At 35.9% G+C, this 21,856-nt stretch overlaps 1 protein-coding gene and 1 long non-coding RNA gene across 3 annotated transcripts in view; one reads left to right on the top strand and one right to left on the bottom strand.

The window, feature by feature from the left end:
• Window positions 1-866: 866 nt before the first annotated feature.
• On the bottom strand, window positions 867-21,394 carry LOC128168542 (uncharacterized). 2 transcript variants are annotated; one of them, XM_052834742.1, is made up of 6 exons: window positions 21,111-21,394; window positions 20,776-20,879; window positions 20,390-20,556; window positions 19,438-20,083; window positions 19,205-19,337; window positions 18,402-18,566 (listed from the first exon to the last, which is right to left on the bottom strand). In XM_052834742.1, exons 1-4 carry the CDS (start codon window positions 21,177-21,179, stop codon window positions 20,061-20,063), a joined length of 363 nt encoding a protein of 120 aa, XP_052690702.1. In that variant the 5' UTR covers window positions 21,180-21,394; the 3' UTR covers window positions 18,402-18,566; window positions 19,205-19,337; window positions 19,438-20,060. The 2 variants fall into 2 exon arrangements, 1 of the variants encoding a protein (XP_052690702.1); XR_008241400.1 differs by lacking the exons at window positions 20,390-20,556; window positions 20,776-20,879; window positions 21,111-21,394 and adding exons at window positions 867-1,347; window positions 2,638-2,792 and having other exon boundaries at window positions 18,495-18,566; window positions 19,438-20,060.
• Window positions 16,927-21,856, top strand: part of LOC128168543 (uncharacterized) — a 44,803-nt gene continuing 39,873 nt past the window's right edge. The window contains exon 1 of the long non-coding RNA XR_008241401.1: window positions 16,927-16,986. This is a non-coding gene — a long non-coding RNA (uncharacterized LOC128168543). The remainder of the gene's footprint in view (window positions 16,987-21,856) is intronic.

Below are 21,856 nucleotides of genomic sequence, written 5' to 3'. Positions count from 1 at the left end.
AACTGTTAATGCATGAAGACATCTGCATCCTCTTGAAAATAAATATGACTGGAATCAAACGTTAATCCACATGTCAAGCAGCCATTAAATCTTTTGAAATTTTGGAATACCGAGCCATATTTTTTCTCCAACCAAAAAAGCATTTTCAGAGAAGTGGGCAGGAGTGAGAAACTAAAATTTAATTTTATGAGGCAAAACATATGCAAGCTTTGTGTCAAATTTTAGCTTCTTATCATTTCCATTATTACAAAACAAAACACAGACAGCTGGAATTATGCATTTTTAAAAACATGATCTTTAACTTTCCTAAATGCCTTGGGTCAATGTCATTACACAATAAGCAATATTTGTGTGAAGTAATAACTTCTGATGTTTCTCCATAAAAAGAAACACAAATGTTGTACTTTTCCTATCTCTGACCTTGCCCTAATGACCTTGCGTCAATGTCACCCTAAGGTAATAAGTAATTTTTGTGTCAAGTAAGAACTTCAAATTTTTCTCCATAAGAAAGATACATACAGGACACAAATTTTGGACTTTTCCTGCCAGTGACTTTGACCTTGCCAAAATGACCCTGAGTGAAGGTCATGACACACTCTTTGGTCTTCAGCAATCTTTGTGTGAAGTAAGAACTTCCAATTTTTCTGCCCCCCCCCCCCCCCCAAAAAAAAATATGGACCAGACACAAATTTTTCACAGACAGATGGACGGATGGACAAGGTGATTCCTATATAACCCATCAAACTTCATTTCCAGGGTGTATAAAAAAAAACTAAAACAGCATGGGAAATGATGATTGTTCAAGATAAATGTGTTTGCTGCAATTTGACATTTGTATAAAAAGCTTTAAGAGTCAAGATTTTTTGCACAAATTACACAACAAAACACTAGACTCCGAAAGTTACACAATGTCAATTTCTAAAACACAAATCATCCTTTTAAGATTGGAACATGCAAACAAGAAGTTCCATTAGTTCCCTAGGCTAATTATACATTTTACTAAAAGGATCACAACAGTTTAACTTTGGTATCCTATGCTATTGGTACAATCCACTAAGAAAATCACAGCAGTTGCATCACATAATACCCTTATCAAATGATAGTCCTCTGATGAGAGGGTCAAAACAGGTAGCCATAGTATCATATGCTAATTATACAGTCAACAGAGAATATCACATAAATACCCTCAGCTATCTAAATACACTATCAGTCCATCTATAGCATCATAACAGTTACATAGTTTTTGGTACTACACTACACATGTAAACCGCAAACGTCAACTTTCACCAGTCTTCCTTGGCCTGAGATGATCAAAGGTTTAAATTCACACACTACTGATACAGTGGCCTGAGAATATCATAACAGTTACAACATATAAGTACCTGGAGCTGGTGATACAGTTCCTTTAGATGATAACAACAAGTTAACATTAGTTCCCTAGGCTAATGATACAGTCTACTGAGAGGAACAGAAGATTTTCTTCAGATAAAACCCGTTTAAGGTGGCTCTATACACCACTTACGCAAAAAAGTAAATCTGGAAGCATGCAGTTCCGGCACTAGCTGATTTAAACTGAGGCAAATTGTATGGGGACCGCTCTTTTAAAAAAAAATGTTAAATGAATAGTCTTTGATTTAATTTGTTAATTGGAAAAATCATTACTTACAAGTAATGAGACACCTTCACGTTTTGTCGCATTATTTATCATAAAAAACAATAAAATCAAGTATAATTTTTTAAATAGTTTCTTTCCGATTTTCGGTATATTACAGCGTAGCTCAGTGGGTTAGTGGGTTCACTACAAATCTGAAATCATCTACAAATCAAATCTGGTCATGAGCTTGAATCCCGTTCAGGATAAGAACATTTTTAAACGTATTTTTTGGTTGAATACTCTAAAAGAAAGTTCTAAACCGGTGAAAGTATTTTAATTATACTAATATACTTTAATTCACATTAATATTAACAGATGTTCCTAACCATCATAAGGGGATAAGAGGGTGGCTTTGAATTTTTCTCTGGTTGGGATACATGAATCCTATTAGTTAATTTTCCCCTTTATTTATTTGACTTTAGGAAATTTTCTTTAACTCAGAAATGAAAAGTCCCCAAGATGTTTGGGCCTTGGGACTTAGGAACTATTACTCTTACCTGAGGAACTTTCATACCAAATAAAATTTAAAATATTTTTTGGGTTTATTTGCAATGATTTTTATTCAAATTTTTTATGTCACAGTTATTAAAATACATTCTCTTATCAAGCAGCTTTTTCAGATGATTTGTCAACAGAGTAAGAAAATATGAAAATTTATGTTTTAGGGAAATACTAAAAAAATTGCAATAATAAAATTTTTGAATGTTAAGAAGTTTTATATTAATTTTTAGGTGTCCGAAGGAAATATCCATCATATGACAAAAACATTTCTCTCAATTTGTTAATAGCTAACTTTTTAAAAATAATTTTACAAAAACACGAAAAAACATTTGAAAATTCTTTTAAAATACCTATAGCATCCCTATCATCATTTTAATATTTGATAAGTATATGTTTTGTGGTCTTCTATTGAAAATTGGAATAAACTGTGGGTGTATAGAGCCACCTTAAAAGATACATGTAATAATTTATATAATACTTACCTGCAATTGTTGGTAGTGGTACCACTGAGTAGTTAAAAGTGTCTAGAGACATGGATCGACCTATAGACCTACTGTCGCTGCTGGCTAGTCTTCTTGACTTGAAGGGGAAGGGGGCAGGGTTTCAGATTGCCGTTGGCCGTCTGCCATGCCATTTGCTGATAAAAATTGAAAATGGCAGAAAAAATATAATAAAGCAGCCAAAAAGGCCTATATTTTAGATACTGATTAGAAATAATGGCTGATCAAATTCATCTCCTAATAGCCAGCTATGCTAGGACTATGTACAATGTAATATTTTTGTTACATTCCGCATCTACAGATTCGCCAGTCGATGAAAGTTGCGCATTTATTATTAATCTTTTGAGCGCTTATTTAAATCAAATACTAATATGATATACCAAATGATAACTTAGAATAATGTCCTCAAAGAAAAAGATAGTGATCAAAGCTGGCAGTAGCCAGCAAATGCTTTTAAATTTTTTCAATTCAAAATTAAAAAGCGTGTTTATTACCAAGTGTGACAGTAAGGAGGATGCTGGAATAAGAGGCCCATGGGTCACATTGCTCACCTGAGCAACATTAGACATTATAAAATCAGCTTCATTGAGTTATATACAAAATAAATATGGACAATGTAGTCTAACAGATCCTGTATTAAAAAAAAATCAATTTTTTCCCCTGGATATTCTGTTTATAATTGATCCCTTTTTGTCAAAGTATTGTCATTCCACATATTGAGCTTTACTGTTCTCAAGAAGATCTAAATCAAATGGGATATAAACGTACATCAAACTTGTGAAGCCCAAGAATTGTCCAGGGGCCAAATTCTTAACAATTTTAAAGAATCAACAATATGTTGAAGTGATTGCACATCATTAAAACCATAAATTATAACATTTGAGTTTTGGTGAATTTAAAATGTTTACTTTTGTAAAATTGGACCCCCCATGTGACTCCACCCTACTACTGAAAAATATAATTTGACAAATTTGAATCTACACTATCTAAAGTTGCTTTCACTAATGTTGCACCTTTTCTAAGAAAATGGTTTTTTTTAAGAAAAAGATTTTTCTCAATATATTCCTTTGTAAAGATTTAACCCCTCCCCGTTGTGCCCATACCCTTCCCCTGGGGATAATAATTTGATCAAACTTGAATCTACCCTACCTGATGATACATGTACCTCACACAATATACAGCTTTTCTGGCGAGTTGTGTTCTAAGTAGAAGATATAAAATAAAGTTTCTCTTTATATTCCTATGTAAACATTTGACCCCCATTGTGGCCCCACCTTATCCCCATGGACCATGATTTGAACAAACTTAGATCTGCAATTTTTTAGGATGCTTCCACACAAGTTTCAGCTTTTCTGACCTAATGGTTTTTGAGTAGAAGATTTTAAAAGACTGTGGCCCCACCTTACCCCTGGGGACCATGATTTGAAAAAACTTGAATCTGCACTATCCAAGGATGCTTCCACATGTTTCATCTTTTCTTGTCAAATGGTGTATGAGATGAAGATTTATAAAGATTACCTCTATATACTCAGATATAAAACTTTGACCCTCTCCCCCACCCCCAATTGCGGCCCCACCTTACCCATGGTGATCATGATTTTATCAAACTTAAATCTACACTATTTGAGGATGCTTCCACACAAGTTTCAGCTTTTCAGAAGAAGATTTTTTAAGATAAACTCTATATACACCAATCTGAAAATTCGAACCCCCCCTCCCCCCCCATTATTAAGGCCTGACCTCACCCCCGAGGACCATGATTTTGACAAATTTTAATCTACACTATCTAAGGATGTTTCCACACAAGTTTCAACTTTTCTGGCCAATTGGTTTTTGAGAAGAAGATTTTTTAAAAAATCACCAAATTTTCGATAAATCCTCATTATTTCCCCTTAAAATATGGCTTGGCCCTTTAATTTAACAAACTCCCTATAACCCAATGATGCTTAGTGCCAAGTTTGGTTGAAATTGGCCTAGTGGTTCAGGAGAAGAAGTCGAAAATGTAAAAAAATTACGCATAGACAGACCAGAGATCAGAGGTGAGCTAAAAATACATCAAGAGTCTGAGACAATCACATGTATGACACACACAAATTTCAAATGGCATGGCTCAGTCTATATTGTTGGCTATGCTATAATGAGAACACCAATACTATGACATGTACCAAGACAAGTTCCTTAAAAGATCACATTTAATCATAAGACCATCAAATAGCTATGATTGTTCCTAGTCTACCAGAAAACTTGAAAAAATCACAAGACAAACAACTGTCTGGAAAACACAGTGCAGTTACAATTGCATTAAAAACAATGTATTGGATGGTGAAAGAAGGTTCAGCTTTGACACAATTCAGATCTCCTTTAAACTTTTTTAAAGTAATGGAGTTAAAGACCTAGAAATGCTGAAAGTGTCAATTTCACCAGCTGTAAATTATGTAGGATAGCTCTTTGTACCAGCAGCAGAGAACATCCCCGCAATGACGGAATATCAGGAATTGCTCACAAGTCTCTTCTACTACTTCAACTATTCACCATCAGGGGTTCAAAATTCCTCAAGCCCGACTTCCCGGACTAACAAATTCCGGATCCGGACTCGGCATTTAGAATCGCCGAAGTCCAGGGACTTGGCATTGTGTCTTGCTTATCTTTTTTTAAAAAAAAAGTTCATACAATTAAAAATAAATCAAATTCCATCATGGATTTAATAAAAATGTGTTAATTTTTGGCATTAATGAACACATAAGCATTACAAACATTTCGAAAATACAATCCATCTTTTTATTTTCCATTGCGGTATGACCTGCTTTTACACATTTTCTCATGTTTCTCCCCTATGACAAACGGCAGTAAGTTTGTTGAATTTTGGATTTACGAGCAGTAATATACGCAAAGGAACGACAAATGAAAGACCCTGTGAGGAACATGAAGCCGGGGGTGACTTGAGGTGTGATAAAAATAATAGTTCCTCAGACAAAACTTATGAAAAGAAAAGAATTCGCGAATTCCAAAAGCCACTGGCGTGACGATAGGTCGTGGCTTTAATACAATGATATAAATAAAACATAATTTCAAACATACAGTTTTTATTCATTGCAACAAATTAAAATAAATAGTTTTAGTGATGTTTAGGTTGATATAATTTTATCTATCAATCATGACAATGTGGACTTGGGAATTTCTTCCTCGGACTTGCCTAAAATTTACTCTCTAAGTCCTGGACTTGACCATCATAAAAAAAATTTTGAACCCCTGCACCATACCCATTAGATTCACAGGATGTACTAGATTCACCTCAGTTGAAAGTAAAGGAAATACACTTGGTTCGATAGCTTCATTTTTAACTGCTTTGGAGACAGTGCACAAGTAATAAAAAGAAGGTAGCAGATAGATGACATCCTAGTACTGCTGGTTTATAAACATCAAAAGTATTTCATTTATTAGGATCAATTTACTGTACGTAAAGGCATTTATGGAATATAAATTGATAATTTATTTTCATTTCATTTTGAATTGTTTTAAAGGGTGTTGTGATTTGTTTATTTATAGATGTTTAATTACCTTGTTTAACTTTGCACAGACAACCCTATTTAACCCAAAAGTTAAGATTGAAAAAAAAGGTACTGTGGTTTCATCAATATTTGTTGAATACCAATTTTCAGGGGATTTCGTTATTATGTTCCTCCATGAATGAGTGTTACTTGAAATGCAATTTCTAATAACATTTTGTTTTAATAGGGTCATTGGCCACGAATTTGCATATCCTTGAAACTGTGATTTTTACTTTATCCACAAAAATTGATACCCTTGAATATTAACTCTTAAACTGCGTACAATTTATCTTTGTTAAATAAGTCGTGATTGGTCAGAAATGAATTTGTCACCTGATCAGAAAAACTAATGAGAGGGACAGAGAGAAATGTTAACTCAACCTATTTATAGCATTATTTCCCATATATAGCATTGGAAATCCCCTAAATCCAAGCTTAGAAGTGTGATAGATATTTTGAGAAAACAACACATAGTGAAGATGGCGGACAAAGACAGCAAGAATAATTCAGAGTTTTTTGGGGATTTTTTGAGAATACTAACGATACTTTTGATGTTCCCCAAATTGGAAGTGATACATCAGTTTCTCCTGTATCTACACAAGATCTTTCACTCGTAAATTTGAGCTCAAAATCAGACAGTGGAGACGAAGATCTAGCACGGCAGCCTTACTTGAGACAAGTGAAAAGCTGTCAGCAAACCAGTTTTTCTTTTATGTGAACTGTATCCATAATCCATGTCAACCCTAAATTGATAAACATTACCTAGCATATCCAGAGAAATGGAGAACCCAAAATCAATATTTTGCCCAAAAATGACAAAGTTCAAAAGCTGGTATTTTTTCATTAATTATCAGAAATCAAAATCCTAGCAATATGCACACCTTTAATGATTGTACAATTGATCTGCAAAAGAACAACTTCTTATCTTGAAAACTGTAGGAGGAGTTATCCATACAATGAGGATACCCTTTAACCAGCTGCCCACCCACCCACCTGCCATTTTCACAATGCATTTCAATAACTGGAGTTTTCTGTTGGAAAACCTGGTTTCAAACCAAACAAATCGTTATTTATGGAGGCAGTAGGTGCAACTTTTGAGCTCGGACCGTGGAAAATCAAACTTGATTTCTTTGTTAAATTCTTTACTGAAATCAAAGGCCGGAACGGCCACAAAGGCGTCGAGCTGACATTTTCTTTTATATAGAATATATATGATATCAATAATTTGAATTTCTCCAGTTCTCTACTAATAGTCGTATATCAAATAGTACTAGAATAAAAAATTAAATGAATTATGTTTTGTGCTGCTTTAAAAACAAAAATCAGTATATTTCCTTATAAAATAGGTAGTGATGCGTTTATAATACAATAACTCATCATGGATACAAATATCAAAGAAAGGACTAAGTGCGGTTTTATGCAATTTTTGCCCCCCAAAATCAAAGTTTTAGAAAGAGCTTTTAAATAAGGTGAAAGGTAGTTAAAATCATATTGGAAATAGAGGTGTAAAAGGTTATCGCCACAGTGACGTCGTAATGTAGAAATGACGTCATGAAGATTGCATTATTTTGATAAATTGATGTTTTGTAGCAAAATATGGGTGTTTTCCGATGGTTATTCGACTGGGAAACATCGAGCGCAGGCTTGCTCAAGTACCATTTTTTAGTATATGTATAACTATCTGAAGAAAAACATATGTTAAAATCGCACTTGAGCAGACCTGCGCTCTATACTTTCGAATGCAAAATATAGAGCAAAAATGAGAATATCTTCATTTGTTTGCAATTTTGCGGGAATAAGGTCATTTAGGGGACGTCATAGATAAACAGGGAGTGAGCAATGATGACTAAAATCATTATTAAAGTTATAGGCATCCTCTTTACAATGATTTGTGAAGATTTTATTTTTATACGATACTATTTAAAAATTGGTTGAAATCGGGGGCAGATATTTGACCATACCGCACATAGTCCTATCAAAAGTTCAAAAAAATATTTTCTTTCTGCTTTAAACAGTCTTTAAACAATTTTCACAGGTTCATAATTTGAATAATTAACAGTGTGTCCCTAATTATAATGATAAAACATACTTTTATTTATATCAATTCCCGTTTGAAACAAGATTACCTATGGTATGATTGTTTACAAACAAATCCACAACATGTGCTATCTAAAATGCTCGACCAAACCAACTGCATTTGTTAGTTTACTTAATATGCAATGACAAGAGAAGTAACTCTTGTTTATGTTTTACTTATCTCCCTCTAAGGGAGCTCTTCATCCTGTAAAGTTACTTTTAGTGAACGAGTTGAATAAAGCACATGGTCTAACAATGGTAGCAGAGCGTGGTTGAAAGAAAATTGGTGATTCCTAGTGTTAGAAACAGTGTAAGCGAGGTGTGACAATTAATTACTTGTTATTCAGAGTTTGATAAATGTGAAAAACAGTGGTGTTAGTGGACTGAGAAAATGTCAACAAAAATCAACCCCCCTTTGTACAATCCTAAAATCAAAAGTTATGAACTCTTCAAGCAAGAACTTTTAGCATGGAAAGAGGTCACTGAGTTAGATAAAAAGAAACAAGGTGTTGCTATAGCATTGTCTCTTCCTGAAAATGATGAGTCCCAGATAAGAGAAAAAGTGTTTAATCAGCTGAATTTGGAGGATCTCAAAAAAGAGACAGGTTTGAAAACATTGATAAAATTTTTGGACAAACATTTGGCCAAAGATGATTTAGCAGATAGCTTAGAGAAATTTGAAGACTTTGAAGATTTTAAAAGGTCTGATGGACAATCTGTCAATGAAATTCAATACATTTCCATTTTTGATGCTAAATACAGAAAAATTGAGAAGAAAAATATGAAATTACCTCCAGAGATTTTAGCATTCAAATTACTCAAAAGATCACAAATTAGCAAAGAAGAAAGAATGATTGTTTTGACGGGAATAAATTTTGAAAATAAAGAAACTCTGTATGAGGAAGCTAAGAAATCCCTTAAAAAATTCAAAGGTGAAACTTGTGAAGGACATTCTTCTTCTACACCAATGTCCATTAAACTTGAACCAGCATTCCTTGCAGAGAACGAAGAAGCGCTGATGGCAGCTGGATATGCTAGAATGAGGAACAACAAATTTTATCGAGGAGGGGGAAGAAGTGAGCAGATGCGGGGCAGAGGATTTCAAAGTGGCCAAAGTAGAGGCTTTTATCGAGGTCAGCATGGGGGACAATCACGAGCAGGCAGTTCAGCAGTTAAAAAGAGTATGAATCCATCAGGACCAGATGGAAATGTGTTGACATGCAAGTCTTGCGGGTCATATAGACATCTGATGGCAGCATGTCCTCATAGTTGGGAAAATATGGCAAAAGTAAATGCATGTTCAACTGAAGAATTCGTACTGTTTACAGGTTACCAACCAAAGGAAATAAGACACCTGGGGATGGAAGCTAGAAATTGTGCAGTCCTAGACAGTGCCTGCAGTAGTACTGTGTGTGGTAGTGCATGGATCAACACATACATCGATTCACTCAATGATTTGGACAAAAATAGAGTTAAGAAAACTGAAGGCAGAAAAATGTTTAAGTTTGGAGGGGGAACTCGTCTGAAATCTGAAGGAGAATTTGCAATTCCAGCTCGTATAGCAGGGAAAGATGTGACCATAATAACTGATGTTGTTGATTCAGACATTCCGTTGCTGTTGTCAAGAACGGCTATGAAAACTGCTGGTGTGAAGTTGAACTTAGAGGATGACACAGCGGAGATTTTAGGGAAAACAATGAACCTAAATGTGACCTCTTCTGGACATTATTGTATTCCCATAGATAAAGCAGAAATGATACCTGTTGAGGAAGTTTGCTCAGTCAGGATTGATGATGTAGACCCAAAAAAGAGATACTCAACTCTGTTAAAACTGCACCGACAGTTTGCGCACCCACCAAAGAAACGACTAGTATCCCTCTTACAGGATGCGGGTGCTTGGCGAGACAACTTTGACGAGGATCTAGAAAAAATAGAAGAGAGATGTGATGTGTGCAAGACCTATGCAAGAACCCCTTCACGGCCTGTTGTGTCATTTCCAATGGCGACTTACTTTAATGAGAAGGTGGCCATGGATCTGAAGTACTGGAGAGGAAAGTGGATCTTACATTTGATTGACATGTGGTCCAGATACACAATTTCCATTTTTATCCAGAGGAAAAAGACAACTGATGTCATTGATAAAATCATGTCTCACTGGATAGGGATATTTGGTGTTATGGGTGCAATTATGACAGATAATGGAGGAGAATTTAACTCCGACGAAATGCGAGAAGTGGCATCCATTTTGAACGTCAAAGTGTGCACATCCGCAGGTGAAAGCCCATTTCATAACGGCTTGTGTGAACGAGTGCACTCCGTAACGGATATGATGCTAACAAAATTGGAACAGGACTACAAAGATGTAAATGAGCAGAGCTTGTTGTGCTGGGCTAACATGGCAAGGAATGTATTACAGATGTGGAACGGCTTTAGTAGCCACCAGCTTGTGTTTGGATGGAACCCCAATCTACCCAACATTATGACAGACAAGTTACCAGCTTTAGAAGGCCGTACAGTGAGTGAGACTTTTGCTAAACATCTGAATTTACTGCACAGCACCAGACGAGCATACATAGAGGCAGAAGCTGATGAGAGAATCAGACGGGCATTACTGAACAATGTGAGGGCAGCTGAACAATGTTATGAAAATGGAGATTTGGTGTACTACAAGCGTGAGGGTAGAGACAGATGGCTTGGACCTGGTAGAGTTGTGTTTCAGGATGGAAAAGTTGTTTTTGTTCGCCATGGGGGAGTTTTTGTTCGAGTGCAAGCTGTACTCAAGTAGAAGAGAAGATATCAGACACTGAAACTACAGGCACAAATAAAGAAAGAACACCACACCAAGGAAAAGCAAGTGAAAAGCAACTTAAAAAGTGTACAGTTTCTGAATACCTGTCAGAGAACAAAGAGGAACAGAAGTTACCTTTACCTCCTCAAAGCAATTTTGCATTAAAAACAAATGACAACATTCAGTATAAGATGGGATCGGAGGATGAAAATTGGATAAAGGCAACAATTCTTGGCAGAGCAGGCAAAGCTTCTGGTAATAACAGAAATTGGTATAATGTAAAAGATGTTGAGAGTGAAGAACAAAAGAGCATAGACCTAAGTAGGCTCCCTTGGGAAAGAATCAGCGATGAATGTGTTAATTCTACAACATGTGAAAATACAAGCTGTGACAATATATCCCTAGCTAAACAAAATGAACTAGAGAAGCTCAAAAACTTTGACACATACACTGAAGTTCTGGATGAAGGACAAAATAGACTATCTACAAGATGGGTTATCACTTCAAAAGAAGAACAAGTAAGAGCAAGACTTGTAGCACGTGGATTTGAGGAGGAATTTGATATTCCAAGAGACAGTCCGACAGTTGGAAAAGGGGGTCTTAAGATATTTTTGACAATAACAGCAAGTAAATTCTGGGATGTCAAAACCACAGACATTAAGTCAGCTTTTTTACAAGGAAAAAAACTTAATAGAGATGTTTATCTTCAACCTCCAAAGGAAAATATCACTCCTGTAGGAATGATATGGAAGTTAAAACACTGTCTTTATGGACTGAAAGATGGTGCCAGACAGTTTTACTTAAGTGTTAAAGAAGAACTTGATAAACTCGGCTTTGAACAGTGTAGCGTAGACCCGGCTCTCTTCTGCTATAGAAAGGATGGAAGGCTTCATGGAATCATCTGCTCTCATGTTGATGATTTTCTCCATGCTGGGGACGAAATCTTTGAGGGGCAGATTTGCAGGTTTCGAGAGAGGTTTTCAGCAGGAAAAATTGCTGAATGCCAATTTCCATATATTGGTTTCTACGTTAAGCAAACTAAGGAAGGGATAGAACTGGATTACACTAGTTACATGGATAAGTTACAAAGTATAGAGATTGATCCCCTGAGAGCATATCAGAAGGAAAGTCAGCTAAGCACTGAAGAACAGACTGCATACAGACAGATCATAGGGCAGATCAATTGGGCAGTGCAGGGGTCAAGACCAGACCTTGCATTTGAAATGATAGACATGAGCACTAAGCTAAGAAGTGGAAACATGGCAGACTTAATCAGAGCAACGAAAACCATAAATAGGCTTAAAGACTTCAAAAGTATTCTGAGATTTCCAGCTTTAGATCTCACTTCAGTGAAGATAGTGACATTTACCGATGCATCTCTAGGAAACCTGAATGATGGAGTGGGAAGTACTCAAGGAGTCATTATCTGGATTATGGATAGACAAGGGAAATGCTGTCCCCTTTTCTGGCAGGCTAAAAAGATAAGAAGAGTTGTCCGCTCCACGCTAGCAGCAGAGGCGCTTAGTCTACAAGAAGGACTGGAGGCAAGTTTTTACTATCGACACATGTTAGAGGAAATTTTAGGAGTCCCCAGCAAATCCATTGAAATTTATGCATTTATAGACAATAAGAGTGTGATAGAATCTGTGCATTCGACAAAACTGGTGGAGGACAGGAGACTTCGTATTGATATCGCTGCATTGACTGAAGCAGTTACTCAAGGAGATGTGAGGAAAATTCAGTGGTGTTCTGGACAAAAACAGCTCGCAAATTGCCTAACAAAAGCAGGAGCAAATGGTGTATGTGTTTTGAAGATTCTTCAGACAGGACGGATGTTGCCAGACTTTGTTTTAAATGGACAGAATTACTGTTATTCTTAAACCAGACACATTCTAATTAATTCTGAACTTTTGTCATTTTTAGTTTTGTTTACCTGTACATTATGCTCAAAAAAGAGAAAAGTATAATTAATGTTAGTTTACTTAATATGCAATGACAAGAGAAGTAACTCTTGTTTATGTTTTACTTATCTCCCTCTAAGGGAGCTATTCATCCTGTAAAGTTACTTTTAGTGAACGAGTTGAATAAAGCACATGGTCTAACAGCATTATCGTGTTTTCTTATTGCAACAAAATCACTGGATAAGTTTATCGCTTACATTTATTTTGGAGACCGTTCCAGATAAAAAGTAAATTTACATATCAAATTTTATTTCTATCGGGCACAGTCTCCAATTAAAATGTAAGCGATAAACTTAATGACTTTTTAGTAAATGTTACCTTATTGTATTCACCCGCCATTTTTTAGTTTCAGCAAATACTTATGAAATGAGTTGTTATAACCAGGGAGGCAAAGATGGGTTTTTGTACACAATTTAGTTCAATAAATGGAATAAAAATCTTGTAATACGTTTAATACTTAAAGGAACTTATTTCTTGTGAGCATTTTAAAGGCGGTGCAGAGCATTAATTTTTGGATTGCAAATCCAGACGATCGCTAGAAGGCTGCCGAGCAATAGCTCGAGGCCTTAAAAATTGTTTGAAATTTTGGTGAGAGAAACCAATGCATATGCCGCAAGAGTCATAGAAACCAATCCCAACCATCAGTGGAAAGATGTAAAACTTGAGGAAATGAAAGCATTCTTGGGAATTTATATGTACATTTCCGTGATCAAAATTCCAAATTATTCCATAGCATGGATATATGTGGCCATTTGGAAATCCATCCATCTCTGAAATTATGACTATATCCAGATTTGAACACATCAGTAAGCACTTTCGCTGCAATGATGCGTCTCAAAATCCCCTAAGAAGAGCTCCAGGCCATGATATTCAGGCAATACCTACCTGCCAAACCCACAAAATTCGGTATCAAAACAGCTATTGCCATGAGTTCCAAATATATACTGGAAAAGTAGAGGGTGGAATACCAGAGAAAGGCCTATAGGAGCAAGAGTGGTGAAAGACTTTACCCGAAGGAAAACAACAAGTCAAAGAGAGAGGTCATCAATACCAACTGTCTAAACAAGCTTGATGTTTAAAGAAAATTCTGTATTGAACTGAGAAACAAATTTAGAGTACTAGAAAACCTCGAGCAAGAAGAAAATCAATGGAAGAATATCAAACAGGCCTACCAACAAACTGCTGAAAAAACTTGTAAATACAGAAAGAGAGCCAGGAAATGGTTAACCAAAAACACCAAGAACATTATCAAAGAACAAAGCTGAGAGAGAGAGTAATTTGAGCTTTTCTGGCCTAATAGTTTTTGAGAAGAAGATTTTTAAAGATTTTCTCTATATATTCCTATGTAAAACTTGATCCCCCATTGTTGCCCCACCCTACCCTGGAGACCATTATTTGAACAAACCTACACTACCTGAGGATGCTTCCATTTCAATTTGAGCTTTTCAGGCCCGATAGTTTTTGAAAAGAAGATTTTTAAAGATTTTCTCTATATATTCCTATGTAAAACTTGATCTCCCTCTTGTGGCCAATCCCTACCTCCGGGGACCATGATTTGAACAAACTTGAATCTACACTACTCGAGGATGCCTCCACACAAGTTTAAGCTTTTCAGGCCGAATAGTTTTTGAGAAGAAGATTTTTGAAAAATACCAACAAATTTTCAATAACTCTCAATTATCTCCCCTTTAAAGAGGGCGTGGCCCTTCATTTGAACAAACTTAAATCCCCTTCACCTAGTGGTGCTTTGTGACAAATTTGGTTGAAATCTGCCCAGTGGTTCTTGAGAATAAGATGAAAATGTGAAAAGTTGACGACGACGACGCCGACAACGCCGACGACAGACAACGGACAAATTGTGATCAGAAAAGCTCACTTGGGCCTTTGGCTCAGGTGAGCTAAAAAAAAACTTTGCCTCTGCTTTTTTCATGTACATCTTTATATTAATTTTGAACACATCACTGCCCTAAAAACTATTTATTGTTTTGATAATTTAGCTAAAATAACCAAGGATAACTTTCATCCATGCTGTCAATCTGCACTTAGAAATCTTTAAAACGCTTTGATAAGTGGTGTTTTCTATTGAATTGTTACAAGCGTTTTTTAAACTCTGATTTGTAAAGACTCTATTGTTTAAACCAATTACGGTTGATAATCTGGATTTGGAATAAAAAGTGTTAGGGTCGGCGCATAAAAAATAGGGTCGGTCGGGAAACCGGAAACACACCTAATTTTTTTTTTTGGCCTAATTCCCCCCAAAAAATGAATACATAATTAATGGTTTAAGACTAGTTTTAAAAATTTCATTTGCAATGGAACTGCAGCACTTTAAAATATTTATAATGTGAATGATTGTTGGGCCTATTTAAAGATGTCTGCAGTCTCCACACCCAGAAATATAAAAAAAACTTTGCCTCTGCTTTCTTCTTGTACATCTTTATATTAATTTTTAACACATCACTGCCCTATGAAACTATTTATTGCAATGATAATTTAGCTAAAATAACCAAGGATAACTTTCATCCATACTGTCAATCTGCACTTAGAAATCTTTGATAAGTGGTGTTTTCTATTGAATTTCTATTGAATTGTTAAAAGCTTTTTTTGAACTCTGATTTGTAAAGACTCTACTGTTTAAACCAATTACGGTTGGTAATTTGGATTTGGAATTAAAAGTGTTAGGGTCGGCGCATAAAAAATAGGGTCGGTCGGGAAACCAGACACACACATATTTTTTTTCTTTGGCCTAATTCAGTGTGACAATTTCATTAAGTAATAATTTTCCTAACAAATGAGTCCAAATTAAATATTGTAGGCCTAAAATAAGGTGCCAAAAAAGGAAGAAAGAAACGAAATTGCCTCTATTTATAAATATATGGAACTACAATTGACTAAGTTCAGTTTGATTGGCTATTTCCTTGTGCAAGACTTTTAGATCTAAGCCTGAGTGAGCCACTTTATTTGACTGACCTCAATACTGATCCTCCAACAAAAGAAAAAAATCAAAGGCCGGAACGGCCACAAAGGCGTCGAGCTGACATTTTCTTTTATATAGATTGATAAAATGAAATGATAATCAATAGTTTGAATTTTTGTACTAATAGTCGTATATCAAATAATACATATTAGAATAAAATAAGTAAATGAATTATGTTTTGCGTTCTTTAAAAACAAAAATCACTATATTTCCATATAAAATAGGTTGTGATGCGTTTATAATACAATAACTCATCATAGTTACAAAAATCAAAGAAATTTCAAAGTTAAAAAAAAATTATATTTTCTTTCTGCTTTAAACAGTCTTTGAACATTTTTCAAGGTGAATACATTGATTACAGTGTGTCTCTAATTATAATAATAAAACATACTAAGTCTTTTATTTATTTCAATTCCCGTTTGAAACAAGATTACCTATGGTATGGTTGTTTACAAACAAATCCACAACACGTGCTATATTTTGCTCGACCAAACCGACTGCATTATCGTGTTTATTTATTGCAACAAAATCACTAGATACGTTTATCGCTTACATTCATTTTGGAGGCCGTGCCCGATAACAAATAAATTTACATATCAAATTTTATTTCTATCGGGCACGGTCTCCAATTAAAATGTAATCGATAAACTAAAATAATATTTAGTGAATGTTTACACCTTTTGTATTCATCCGCCATTCTTGAATATTATTCAAAGAGTTATCAATAACCAGGGAGGCAAAGTTGGATTTTTTGTACACAATGTAGTTGAATTAGTGGAATAAAAATCTTGTAATACGTTTAATACTTTAAGGAACTTATTTTTTGTGCGCATTTAAAAGGCGGTGAAGTGCATGAATTTTTGGACGATTGCCAATCCAGACGATCGCTAGAAGGCTGCCGAGCATTAGCTCGACGCCTTAATAACAGTAACCATCAAATCCTTGACATCAGGAAAAGCAGCAGGCATAGATAGGATTAAGGTAAGGTTTGCGGCTTGCATTTTTTAGAGGTTGTACCAAAGTTACATACCATTTGGTTCACTATACTAAAGTCTTTTTTCTCATGATATTCAAATGAATTTTGCCCGTCCTGTTTTATAACTACAAAAGGTCAAAGTTCATGATTTCCAATTTTCATTTTGATGAAATGTAAACAATTTCGTGAAAATATGTACATTTTATATGTGACTATTATGTGGGTTATTTATGCTTAAAATGTTCAAAAATAATATCACTATTAATATCATGATTCACTTTCATTAATTTCTGATGAACTATCTAAAAATAGAATAAAATGCAACGAAAGTCTTCATTTTGGACTACTATTATTTAAACGAAAACATCTTATTTGAAACGTTTCCAAGTCCACCGATTTCAGGAAAAACGTATCTTAGAATATGTGTAATCTGATGTTTCTAAAACACTATTCAATACCATATGATGCGGATTTCGTTTACGTGGAAATTGATAAAATGCTTGTGTCCTCTTATTTTTTCATTGAAACTAAAAAAACCCGCGAAATAAAAAAAACTGAAATCAATTATGACGTCATATAATTTTTGACATCATAACTGAAATAAAGGGTAGTTGGTGTTACGTCACAATGAAAATGTGTGAGTTGTCTCCCTGTAACCGCAAACCTTACCTTAAGGCAAAACTCTTAAAGGTTGACTTGACATAAGCAACCAATAGTCTTGTAATATAATTCTTTTTTCATGCATTTTTACAGAAACAAAAGAATTTATGATATAATTTATATTTACTTAAAACAAGGGTTGTATTTTAATTGAGTCTGCTTTTTTCCGTGTGATTTGATCTGCAGGCTGAAATTTACTTGGCAATCGACTAAGGTGTGAGGTAATGAAAACAATGTTAACAAATTGTACGCGAATTTGTATCTGCGTATTTATTTATTTAACTTGTGTGTAATATAATTTGTGTTTTAATGCATCATTTTTTTATAGAGAGAAATTAATTTACGTTAGCTTTTATATTTACTTAAAACAGAGTTGTATTTCAATTGAACCAAATATTTTCCATGTGATTTGATCTCTGGTTGAAATGTTCACAGCGATCGGCTAGGGTGTTCAGTAATGAAAACAATATTAACAAGACAGAGAATCTATAGATCATTTAAGCACATAATTTTTGTTAAAAAAATTTAGCTGATCATTTTTATACATTCTATAAATGATGCAGCAATGATTTTACAACCCAACATCTGTCAAGTATATCTTGATTTGTACGTGTTCTTCCTCAAATTCTGCCATAATCAGGTTAAACGTGAAGATCATTAATGTCTCACACAAGGAATTAATTTCACTATATGTTACTATATACCTTTAATTCAGTAAATAAATTAACTATACTTTCAGCATATAATTCATGAACGAGAAATTTTAGTTAAATGCTTCAAGAAAAATTTTAGATCAGAAAAATAACGCCTTATGCGGTTTCTAAGAGAGATAATTGAGAGTAAACATACCTACCCCTAAATACACGTGGGTTCCACATGTTGACAAACAGGCTCAGCACCATCCAGGAAGTTGCATCATGCCCATCTAAAAAAAAATTCCATTGAAATTAGTGTGACAATTCCAATAATTCTCCTCGCCACTGACTCCAAAATCAATACTATAGGCCCTAAATAAGGTGCCAAAAAAGGAAGAAAGAAAAGAAATTATCTCCATATATATGGAACTACAATTGACTAAGTTCAGTTTGATTGGCTATTTTCTTGCGTAAGACCTTTAAGACAACTTAAAGTTTATGAAATTTAATGAAATTTGCAGAAAATGTCTAGTAGGTATCTATCTCCTATATGCTAGTGTATGAAAATCTACTTTTGACCCTAAGGGCTTAAAAAGTATGAGATAACTCTTCTTAACAGATTGCTGAATTCTGGAGTAAATTTCTGTTAAAATTCATCTACAGTTCATCTTTTCAAAACTCAATAAAATTTAATTAGTGAGATATTGAGAAAAGAGCTTGGAATGAAATGAAACCCGAAATGTTAGAGTTTATGTGTATGTGCTTTAAAAAAAAATTAATCTCTAATTAATAGACATTAAATAGCTAAAAAAAAGGAAAATGACTTAAATATTGGAATTAATTAGCAAAAAGTTGTTAATTTTAATTCTAAGACAAATTGAGACAGAGACTAAAAAAAATGGTGCCAGAAGAGTCTTAAATAATGTACCTTGGAGCTTTGATAACGGTGGTCACTGATTAATGGCTAGTGATATAGATAAGAGGTTCTTAAGCAATGGGGGGTGATGAGGCTTTTCAATCAGTCATTAAAGATGGGGTTCCTCTTAGACGACATTGCGGCTCTAAAATGATGAAAGTTTACAATACTTAAAAATTTGCACCACACACAACATCATTTTATAAGAAAAAGTCTACAAGTGTACAGTTCAATATAAATCATACCAAAGAAAGGACCAAAGTGGCTGCATCAACATCAGTACAAAAAAGAAAACATTCCTCACAACAAGGGCCAGAAAAGGACAGGGACCACCAGCACAGTACAGTGTCTATGTCCTATAAGAAGGCTGAGTAAAGAAGAGTTTCAGGATGTCGTACAGCAGCAGAAGGATGGAATATTCACAATAAGCGATGCTGAGCGTAGAGGCAGTCAAATGAAGATTTTGCGACCCGGGCCAAGTGAAGTGCAGCTGGTAGACTCCTACATGGATGCAGAGTCACCGAACCCCAATTCCAGACTTTTCAAAGTGCTCCATCAATAAAAAACTGCTAAACTATGGAACCATGCATTTAAAGAGCACTCACAGAAATTCCTGGACTGTGACAGTTCACTGGACTGGAACAAGCATGGGGAGGAAAAGAGAGGCCTGGCATGGATCCTTTCCATTCGATGTAAGAAGTGCCATTACACCAGTCACCCTGAAAAGCTGTACGAGGAAGTCAGTCGATCAGGAAGGGGACGGTGAGCCGCACAGTTTAATGTTGCCATGGCTGTCGGCCACTTGGGTACCGGCCTTACAACAGAGGGCATGCGTGGTATGCTTCTTTGCGCAAACATCGAACCAGCATCAGCCACCAACATTCATCAGACCTGCAACAAAGTAGGCAAAATCATCACTGATGTGAGCAAAAACAGCATGAAGAAAATAAGGCAGGACATTCAAGAGCTTAACGAGAAATGTGGACTTGCCAATACACCTATAAGAGCGGAAGGAGATGTCCGGTATAACAATGCCACCTTCAGTGCGATAGGGAAAACACCATTCCAAGCTGCCACACAAGTTACATACACATTAAGTGAAAATGTTACCAAGAAGAACAATGTTGTGGCAGTGTTTTGTGGCAATAAACTGTGCAAGAAAGGCACCCATCTTAGAGCCAAGGGAAAGGAATTTACCTGCCCCGGACATGAAGGCTGCACTGCAACCATTCCTCCAGAGACCACCATTAAAGACAAAAAGAGATGGGCTGCGAAATGCATCAGTGAGCTGCAAAGTGATGACTGTCCACTCATCATTTCCCATTTCACCAGTGATGGAGATAGTGCTGCTGCTTCCAATGCATCTGAAAAGCAAGGGCATATGATTGAAAACCTTAAAGACCTGCACCACTTCTTTGAATCTCAGAGAAAACAGACTGTTAAGGCTCCATTCAGCAGTCACATGTTTCCTGGAAGAACAAAAGCTATGAGAGAATCCATGCAGAGGAGATTTGCCCTGGACCTGAAGCTTAGATGCAGGACCGAGTAGGAAAACTGCTACAAACACTACTCCAGTGACTTACCTTTGATGAAACGGGCCATGTAAACTGCTGTCTGTTCCATCATCAGCTGCTACCAAGGACAGTGCGGAAAGTCCTGCCAACTTCATTCCTTCTCCTGTTGCGGACTGAAAAACAACAAGTGGAACTCTTCAGTGTTGCCTCGTGACTTTGAATTAAGCATGACAGAAGAAGACATGTGCTTGTTAAAAGACTGTATAAATCTGACTTTGGGACCCAATAATCTTAATAATCCCACCCGCCCGCCATTTTCACCATTTTAATAACCGGATTTATCCTTTGGAAAACCCGGTTAAAAACTGCTAAACTATGGAACCATGCATTTAAAGAGCACTCACAGAAATTCCTGGACTGTGACGGTTCACTGGACTGGAACAAGCATGGGGAGGAAAAGAGAGGCCTGGCATGGATCCTTTCCATTCGATGTAAGAAGTGCCATTACACCAGTCACCCTGAAAAGCTGTACGAGGAAGTCAGTCGATCAGGAAGGGGACGGTGAGCCGCACAGTTTAATGTTGCCATGGCTGTCGGCCACTTGGGTACCGGCCTTACAACAGAGGGCATGCGTGGTATGCTTCTTTGCGCAAACATCGAACCAGCATCAGCCACCAACATTCATCAGACCTGCAACAAAGTAGGCAAAATCATCACTGATGTGAGCAAAAACAGCATGAAGAAAATAAGGCAGGACATTCAAGAGCTTAACGAGAAATGTGGACTTGCCAATACACCTATAAGAGCGGAAGGAGATGCCCGGTATAACAATGCCACCTTCAGTGCGATAGGGAAAACACCATTCCAAGCTGCCACACAAGTTACATACACATTAAGTGAAAATGTTACCAAGAAGAACAATGTTGTGGCAGTGTTTTGTGGCAATAAACTGTGCAAGAAAGGCACCCATCTTAGAGCCAAGGGAAAGGAATTTACCTGCCCCGGACATGAAGGCTGCACTGCAACCATTCCTCCAGAGACCACCATTAAAGACAAAAAGAGATGGGCTGCGGAATGCATCAGTGAGCTGCAAAGTGATGCTGTCCACTCATCATTTCCCATTTCACCAGTGATGGAGATAGTGCTGCTA

The sequence above is a fragment of the Crassostrea angulata genome, unplaced genomic scaffold (assembly GCF_025612915.1).
Source record: "Crassostrea angulata isolate pt1a10 unplaced genomic scaffold, ASM2561291v2 HiC_scaffold_3, whole genome shotgun sequence".
Classification (NCBI taxonomy): Eukaryota; Metazoa; Mollusca; class Bivalvia; order Ostreida; family Ostreidae; genus Magallana; species Magallana angulata.
The sequence above is the reverse complement of the archived record's forward strand: the minus strand, read 5'-3'. Positions and strand labels throughout refer to the sequence as shown.